Raw genomic sequence first — 8793 nt, 5'->3', positions numbered from 1 at the left:
GGTGGGGCGCGAGGACGACGGGGTCCCTGTCATCTGCCTGGTGGATCACCCTGCGGTCAAAGACTTGCAGACACAGCGTTACCTGGAAGTCATGTGTGAGTAGCAGAACCTTTAATTCTCTTTGTGTGTAAAATTGCTCCCTTGGGAGTTCAGGAGCAGTTCACAACATGATGAAATTCCAGCGCTGATGAGGATTATATCCTGTTACTTAGGAACCTGAATCCAAGTGTTGGGGAGAATAGATGAAGCCACGACTTTCCCAGCCCTCTGTGCTGCCATAAACACACTCCTGCCTTCCCTTCAGAAATAAGTCTCTGTACGCAGAATTTGCATCAAAGGTTCCTGGCTGGGCTTTATAATTGTCAGAACAGATTAAATCTGAGTATTTTTCTTCTAGCAACCTACTTCTCTCTTTGAAAAATGCTTCATCCCTCCCACTCAAAGTGACTGGGCAAACACCGGGCACTGTGCAACAGAAACTCAGTGTTGTGCACGGTGAGCGTAAGGCACCGACTGGTTCTGTACATCAGAGGGACTGGAAATGTGTGGAACCTGTAGCAGCAGCACTGATTGAGGCCAACCCCTGGCACGTTCGGTGTTAATGCACCTCGCTGCCCCCGGGAGCTGCTTCCCTGTCCATGGCAGTAACGAGGGCTGTGAGCAGGTACCTGCAGATGTCTGTGGTCCCAAATGCAGCCGTGCTGGACATCCAGCCCGGGGCAGCGTCAGGGCTGGGTACACGTGCTCCTCTGCTCCCACGTGGCTCCGAAAAGCACAGTGGGACGGTCCCAGCAGCAAGGCCAGGTGCTCGGGGGAGTGTTTTGGTAGGTTCGTTCCAACTACATCACACTGAAAGGAGAAGAGGAAGTTTTGCACTAATTTATTTCATCTGCTTCATTATGTAGTTTCATTATGAACATCTTGGTTACAATTCTCATATCTCCGAAACTAGCGGGAAGTAATGTTCCTGTAATGAGGAAAACAGGAATGATCAGATACTGCCGAAATTGGCAGATACGAGATTTCTTGTGACTGTGCTAATGTGTAATTCATTTATGCAAACTTAATGTCCATTAACATTTCTTGTAGAGCTCCATTAGCTTTAATAATACATTAGCACCTTTGTGAGGCTTGATCAAATACTTAACAGGGAAGAGGGAAAAATCCCATGTACACTGTTCTGCAGAGGGATTGGAGCCTCACAGGGCTGAAAGGGTGTTGGACAGCCTTGAAGGCTTCCTTTCAGATTCCTCTGAAATCCTGGGGGTTTGGCAGGATGGGAGAGCTGCTGTTTCTGCAAAAAAACTTAGCGTCTTCCCCAGATCAGTCCCTCCTTGGCCACTTTGGTTTGCAGCCTCAGGGGGTTCTTCAGGCAATGAGGGCAAAGCACCCCTAAAGCACAGTTTTCTGGGTGTCCTAGGACACCTGCAGCCTTCAACTCCTGCACTAGAAGGGTGTCCTAGGACACCTGCAGCCTTCAGCTCCTGCACTGGAGGTTCTGCTGCATCCTGTGCAGAGTTTTCTGCCCTTGCCACTGGTTTTAGCATCCCCTTAGGCTGTTCTGGAGCTGTTGGTGGGACACTGAGCGTCCCTGGAGGGGAACGGGGGTAAGCAGAATGTTCAGACTGGTTTGTTTTTATATTCTGAACTAAACTCTGAGCTTATTGAAAGTAATTATGCTCAGATATGGGACCTGACCCAGTTAGCCCAGTCCATTCCGTCGGTGGGCAGCAGCAGATGGCTGGAGAAGAGCCCCAGCCCGAGAACGTGTGTCGTGACCTCGCAGCTCCCAGCAATTAGCAGCTCCAGGACTCGTGTGCTGGAGCACGGCCAGACACCTGCATTCCATCCCTGCTGCTGGGCCTGAGCTCAGAAGAAAAGGCAGTTTCAGAGCACACTGACCCCTGAGTTTCCCCTGTCTCGGGACGATGACTCGTCATCCGGTGGGAGAGCCTGGGCAGGTGGCACAGCCTCTTGTCCCTGTGGACAGGGATCTCCATCAGCCCCGTGGAGGTGAGCTCGGTCTCTGGGGGAACTGGGGCTCCTGCAGCCAGGCCTGGCTGGTGTGTTCCCAGTTGCTGTTGGATGTGGGATGTGCAGTTTGAGCAGAGGATGCTCCTCCAGCCGCTGCCCGTGCTGTGGCCCTGCAGACACGCAGCCCTCAGGTCTGCACTGCTGTCTGAACTCCTCTCTCGTTCCGCCTGGTGCTGCTGCTCTCCGTGCAGCTGGAGAGGCACAGCCCAGGTCGGTTACCTGGGCCGTGTGTTCCGCTCTCTGCTCCAGCATCCTCCCCACAGATCCTGCCCGCTCCCCCCGGGCACAGCGGGTCCTCCCCTTCGGAACATAGCAGGGCACAGCAGAATGTTTTTCTCAGCAGATGTCGAATTTCTCTGCACTTAATGTATCCAACTGGAGCATGAAATGTGTTGGGGAAGGACAGGAGGATGATGGATGGAGCCTGCTCAGATAATGAGGTGTTTTTTGTCTGACTAAATTTCAGAGTAGGGAGAGATTTTTTTCTAAGATGCAGCTCAAAAGTTGTGGGGTTTGTATTCCCAGACAAAAATCAGAAAACAACAGTGCTGGGTATTCACTTACCCTACTCACGACCTAAGCTGTTTGTTGCATATCTAACATGGCACGGTCTGGCCTGTGGTGAAGTTTGAGATTGATGCTTCCTCGTGGTTGTAGGGTGTGTGGAAAGAAATCTGCCAAGCACCATAATGCGCATGAAACCCTCCTGGTAATGCTCCACAGAAGCAAAGAGGGTTTGGCCAAGGGAGCCAGGGGCTCTCAGTGGCCAGAGCACTCCCGTGCCCAGAGAGCAGCCCCAGCCCTGTGCTGTGGTGGCCACGGTCCCTGGTGTCCCCAGTCACTCTTTGTGTGTCTCAGATCCGTCAGTGAGCGATGGGAGACCAGCGCCTTGGGTGTAATTTTAGAAAGGAAATGAAGCAACAAAATGCATTAAAATATCATTAAGGAACTGAATGGAACCAGATATTCTGGGAGACGTTCGCCTTGAGCCCTCGCGGTGCGTTTCCTTCCCTCATTACGTGGTGCTGGGAGTGACTGGCGAAGCCTCGGCTTGGCCTTTTCTCGGGGTTGGCTCTTTGTGCTTTTCTGAAGTTGCAATTAATTGTGCATTGGTTTTTGTAATACCTACACGTGTACTGCTGAAGTCTGCGCCAGCGGAGTGGGGTGCAGCCTCTGCCATTGCAATGTGAGCAGTTTCTGTGCCCAATTATGTTTAAGATCAGCTGCTGCATCTCCAGTAATCCTTACATTTCTGTCTGGTGCAAATATTAATTGCATAGTATGCAGTGAAGTGATTAACATCAATGTAATTTATCATCTGGAGATGGCTAAAAGCGAATAAATGAGTTGTTTTGTTCAGAGAGGTGTTGACCCCTTCAGAAACTTTGATTTAAGGCTTCTTTTTTTTTTTTCTCTTAGTGAATATGAAAAGCACCACAATCAGCCGAGTGTTCAGTTATTTGATTTTCTGGGGCATTAGCCACTCTTGTTTGTGACATTTCCCAGTTGGGAGCTCGTTTGCGAGCTCATTAATAGGGTTTGCTCGGAGGTGCTGTGGGGAGAGCGGGGCGGCCCGGGCTGCGCCGTTCGTGGGCAGGAAGCAGCAGCATGTGCTTAAATATTTAAGAGAGAAGTGTTTATCCCCAAAATGCCTTTGGGCTCTGCGTTCCCTTTCCTGCAACATGCGGAGTGATGAAATTGGTTGTGTTGAGGGTGAATTTTGCAGTCGTGTTTGGGGTCGACAAGCTCGTCCAGACAAGGTGTGCCCTCCCAGTCCTGCGCTGTGCGTGTTTTAAACACGGGCTGTGTTTGTGGAATAGGTTGTGTATGGAGGCTGGAAAGCAGCAGCGCAGCCTCTGTCCTTGTCAGAGGTGAGGAGCAGGCAGGGCACTGCTGGGCTGGGCTGGCTCTGACGCACAGCGCATTCCTGATGAGCATCCCCGCTGGATTGGGAGTACAGGTGCCTGTTGTGTGGATCAGTGTTAACTCCACCGACTTCTTTTAACATTAACATGGAAGAACACACTCCTCCTGCTCTTTGGGACCAGAGGCTCCCAGAGGTCAGGACTGAGCAGCTCCCTTGGCACAGAGCAGGGATGAGGAGCTGGACGAAGCGGTGCCCACCCAAAGGGAGATGCGTAGAGTATGATCTGGGAAGTGCTGAGGCTGGAAGTGCCTGCAGTGGGCAGGAGCACGGCTCGGCGCCCGGGGATGCCATCTGGCATCGGGTGTGCCAAGAGGCCACGTCAGCAGTTCACACGGCGACCAGAAAACGGATTTTAAACTTGGAGCTGGCACCTCATCTCACCGCGCAGGGCAGAGCCCGCTCGGCCGAGTCGCTGCCGGTCTGACCGCAGGTCCCAGAGCAGCGCGCGGGAAGAATCCTCCCGGCTGTCTTAGCCTCAGCAGGGAGCGTGTCATCCAGGGAGGGGTGGATGGTTTGCTGGTGGTGGTCAGGAGGGTCCCGCAGCACCGCGATGCCCGGGCACACGAGGAGCCAGGCTGCCAAGTCCTCCTGGTGCTGGGTTTGGGGGGGTGAGCTCTCCTGCCTTCCAGACTGTGGGCTGGGCTGATGAAAAGAAACGGGTGGAAATAATAGGCTTAGGCCTTTGTAAGGCCCCGAACTCGGTGTAACGTTTTATCTCGGCTGATTAATGACATCTAAGCATTATCGATGAAGCACATGTTTAAATGGATTAAGAAATCACTAACTGGCAGATCTCAAAGGATAGTCATTAGGGAGTAATCAGCAGTGCTGGTATTTTTAGAGGGAATGCAGGGGCTCGGGTGCTTGGCCTGATGCTGTTCTGTTGAAGCATTTGAAGTTCTTAAAGAGTGGCTGTTAATAATCTTTGCTGATGGCGCAGAAGCAGGAGAGCAGCTAAAAAAGGAGGAACTGGGACAAAGGCAGAGAAAGGCGAGTGGTTTGGTAAGTTCCCAAGCAGAGAGTTTGAGGCCTGGGGTGGCCGAGGCGTCCCGAGGGGATCCGCAGTGTTTCGGGGCGCGCGGCACACGCCGCGCCTGTCGTGGGAGAATCTCATCAAATGCAGAATGGCTTTGTAATAAGTTTTTCAAATTGGTTGCTGCTACAGTGTAACCTTTAGATGACTGGTATTTAACCTTGTATATCACTCCGAGCTTTTGAATGAATTTAGCTTAATAAAGGTGCCTTATTAAATTACGAGGCTGTTTTTTTAAGCCGCTAGAAATAGGCATAGTAGGAAATAGCTGTGGGTTGTTGGGTGTAATTGGCTGCTGTGGAGTGTGCAGGGGCTTGGGCGCAGAGGCAAGTGTTTGTTTGTCTGGAGCAGTGCAGTGCTGTGATGTGATGAAGTTACCAGTTGAGGATTTTTTGCTGCTGGAATGAACTTGGTGGTAAAAACTGCTCCTTCTTAGCCTCCTGTCACCGTCCCAAAGAGCCTTTAACAGAGCAGTGCTGAGTGGCTGGTCCAGGTGCCGGAGCCGTCGAGCTCAGGCTGTGTGTGCTAAATGTCACAGTCCCTCTCAGGGTCCCATGGCATTTCACTGAGCTTCACCAGGAGTCCATAATCGGAGGAAAATACACTGCGCGAGGCAAGGTGGGAGCAGTGGAAGTGGAATTTGAGATTGTCTAAAAGCACATCCTTAAACAAAGGAGGAAAAGGCACCACCACCACCTCCTCTGCAGCCTCTTGGGTGGCACTGCTTTTGCACGTGATGAACCTAATGCCTGCCAGTCCTCCGGAGTGCCCAGACATCCCTCTGAGTCCTTCAGCCTTGGGAAATGGTTTCTGAGTGTCCACTGTAATTCCCAGTGTGCTGGCAAGTCATTCTTGGGAAAGACATTTGCTGTGATAACTCCATTGGGAAGCTCTTGGCTTCACCAAGTGTGGGCAGAAGTGCTGATACACTCCGATTCCTGTGGCAGGTGACCCACCAGGGACAGGTTCACCTCACTGCCACCGTCGGTTCATGGAGCTGTGGGGCAGTGGGAGCTCACAGAGTTGTCAGTTCATTCTCAGTACAGTGAGCCTGGGTGTGTTTCTCCTGATTTCCATAAGTAATTGTCAGTGGTAAACAGCTCATTAGAAATACTAAAACTTACCTAATGGAAAGGGGATGGGAGCAGCAGAGAGGCAAACAGGGAAGGCGTGCGCAGAGCTCGCTCCGCGCGGGGTGCTGCAGTGCCAGGTGAATTAGGCTGGGAAGGTTTCCTACTCCTTCCACAGCGTGGCCGTAGCAGCATCCATGTTCCTGGCACAGGCTCTGGTGCTGCCGCAGAGCGCGTGGAAACGGGGAGCAGATGGGCAGGGGTGGGAGCAGTGCTGGGAGTGCTGAGCCGGAGCCGCGCCGAGGGGATACGCTCCCTGCGCGCACCAGGGCGAACTCGTCCTGCCGCGCTCCTCGCGCAGTGCTGCTGCCTCAGCCCTCCCAGGCTGGGCTGTTTTCCAGCGTGGGAAGGTGTCCCATTCCCATGGGACTGGGACTCGGTCCCTTGGGGCAGCCCCCAACCCACAGGGACACCCCAGGCCCAGAGCTGCGAGGAGCATCTGTAGCAGGGATTAGCTGATGAAATGTTGTGGTAGAGTCATCTCGGGAGAGGATTTACTCGTGTAGCTTATTCCATTACTGAAAATTATGAGAGTTTAAATTGGTTAAATCCTGACACGCAGGTTTTTTTCTAATCTCTATTATTCCATAGGAGGCATGTTAATGAGTTAAACACAGTTAATAAAATGCAGCCAGCCAATATTTTGGGTAGCAGTTACTCTCAAAGGAAATAGAAACATTTAAATGGCTTCAACCTTTATGCATACTGATTTTTTGCCTTCCTTTGTTCCTTACAGTTGAGTAAATTCCTGAAAAATATCTATGGCTTAATGGCACTTGTAGCCTTGAATTGATTTCCTGCGCTGATAACGTTTTAGCTACAGCTCAGATTGCGTTTTTAATCTCTGTTTCAGTCGTGGGAGGTAATGAATTTTTTAATTGTGGACTGTTGCTTTGCGGTTTGGCTGTTTTTTTTCCTGCAGGGTCTTAGTAAAGTGTTTTTGAGTTGGCTCCCTAACTATCCATGCTTTAACTCCCTGTTTATTGTAGGGTTTAGAGGAGCTTCGTCGGGACGAAACCCAACCTGCAGTTGTTTGCACAAAGGCAGCAGTGGCTGTGGCTCTGTTTGTGTCTCTGACAGGCGTCTCTTCCTCCGGGGGTTGTGGTGCAGGAGTCGCCGATGCGCCACAAAACCATCAATTCCGGGCACCGCAGGCCCCTCCGGCTTCGCCTCGCGTGAAGGCAAACGAGTTCCTTTTAGCTTGAGCGGGTTCAGAGCTAAACTGTGTGGCAAAGCAGCTTTCCCGGGCGGCACACGCCGTGGTGGGACCCGAGTGCCGCCCTGCCGCCGGCAGCGAGCGCCCGGCGTGACCGAGGGCTCACAGAGTGATTTTTGTGTCCTGCAGATAAGCCTCAAGTGCGAGTTTCTCAGAATTACCCCTTGCAAGGCCTGACGAGAGAAGGGGAACCGCTGGAGCTGACGTGCACAGCCTTTGGAAAGCCACAGTAAGTTGTGCCCTTCCCGGGACGGCGCGGGGCGGCGAGGGGATGTTACGCAGCCTCTGATCCTTTGCCATTCCCTGCTGCAAAGATGATGTCCCAGTGTGAAGGAGAGAGTTCTGCACCCAAGCACCTGCTGAGCACTAAAGGCATCTGGTTTGATTTGCATTTATTCCTGTGTGCCTAGCAGCTGAGGGATTTCCTCTGGAAGAGCACCTAGAACTCTTCCTGACCACAGCACAGGAGCCCCTGGGTGCAGAAGGGAAAGGCTTTTGACTGGACACCTCTTCCCCCAGGGAATGGCTTGGGTGGCATTAATCTGCCATTACTCCTGGGCTGGATTGATCTGCAGTAGCAGGGTCAGGGGCTGCCTTGGGGCCCCAGGAGGTGCTGGTGCGAGGAGGTCAGCCTGGCACCACGGCACTGAGCCCCTCTGGAAGTGGGATGGATGCCCAGGTAAGGCAGTCTGTGCTTCTGCTTCCACTGACTCTGATGGTTTTCCTCCCTTTTGGTGCCCTGTGTGGTTTCTGTGGAATGCAAGTTTTATTCTCTCTCCTCTTCTTGCCAAGCCCTTGAGGCTTTCTTAGGCAGTTGAAGACATTTATGCATCAAGAAAATCCTGGCAAGGAAGGGTAGATTTTCTCCCACACTTTCATTGCTGTTCTAATTTAAGTTTTGTCGGCTTTATTTTTTTTTAAATACTTTCTCTTCCACTTGGATTTATGGCTGTCAAGTATTGACTCTCCTGCTTTATTTTCATCATGTCCATAAGATTTCTGCAAACATCCCTGGGATCTGTCAGCGCCTCCGTGGTAGCGTGCCCGGAGCTGGGCACAGGCAGGGTGGGAGCCCAGCACTGAGGAGGTCTGGGCTGCCCTCACCCTCCCCAGCAGCCCACCTCCCCTCCCACAGCATCCTCTTGGTTCCCACTTCCCAGTCTCTTCTGTTCAGCATCAGGGCAGTTCTTTCCCTGTACTTCAGAGACTGGCACGTCCCTGCTGAATTCCCTTTAGTAGCTATCCCGGAGCTGGGCACAGGCAGGGTGGGAGCCCAGCACTGAGGAGGTCTGGGCTGCCCTCACCCTCCCCAGCAGCCCACCTCCCCTCCCACAGCATCCTCTTGGTTCCCACTTCCCAGTCTCTTCTGTTCAGCATCAGGGCAGTTCTTTCCCTGTACTTCAGAGACTGGCACGTCCCTGCTGAATTCCCTTTAGTAGCTATGCTCAGAGCC

General features: G+C 52.4%; 1 protein-coding gene across 1 annotated transcript in view; it reads left to right on the top strand.

Annotated features, from left to right (window-relative positions):
• Positions 1–8793, top strand: part of CADM1 (cell adhesion molecule 1) — a gene marked incomplete at its 5' end in the record, with an annotated part of 18545 nt that overhangs the window by 5457 nt on the left and 4295 nt on the right. The window contains 2 exons of the mRNA XM_009071981.1: positions 1–95; positions 7470–7569. The exon at positions 1–95 is cut by the window's left edge and continues 67 nt beyond it. Of these exons, the coding sequence (XP_009070229.1) occupies positions 1–95; positions 7470–7569 (195 nt within the window). The remainder of the gene's footprint in view (positions 96–7469; positions 7570–8793) is intronic.

This window comes from Acanthisitta chloris, unplaced genomic scaffold (genome assembly GCF_000695815.1).
Source record: "Acanthisitta chloris isolate BGI_N310 unplaced genomic scaffold, ASM69581v1 scaffold40383, whole genome shotgun sequence".
In the NCBI taxonomy this organism is placed as follows: domain Eukaryota; kingdom Metazoa; phylum Chordata; class Aves; order Passeriformes; family Acanthisittidae; genus Acanthisitta; species Acanthisitta chloris.
The sequence above is the reverse complement of the archived record's forward strand: the minus strand, read 5'-3'. Positions and strand labels throughout refer to the sequence as shown.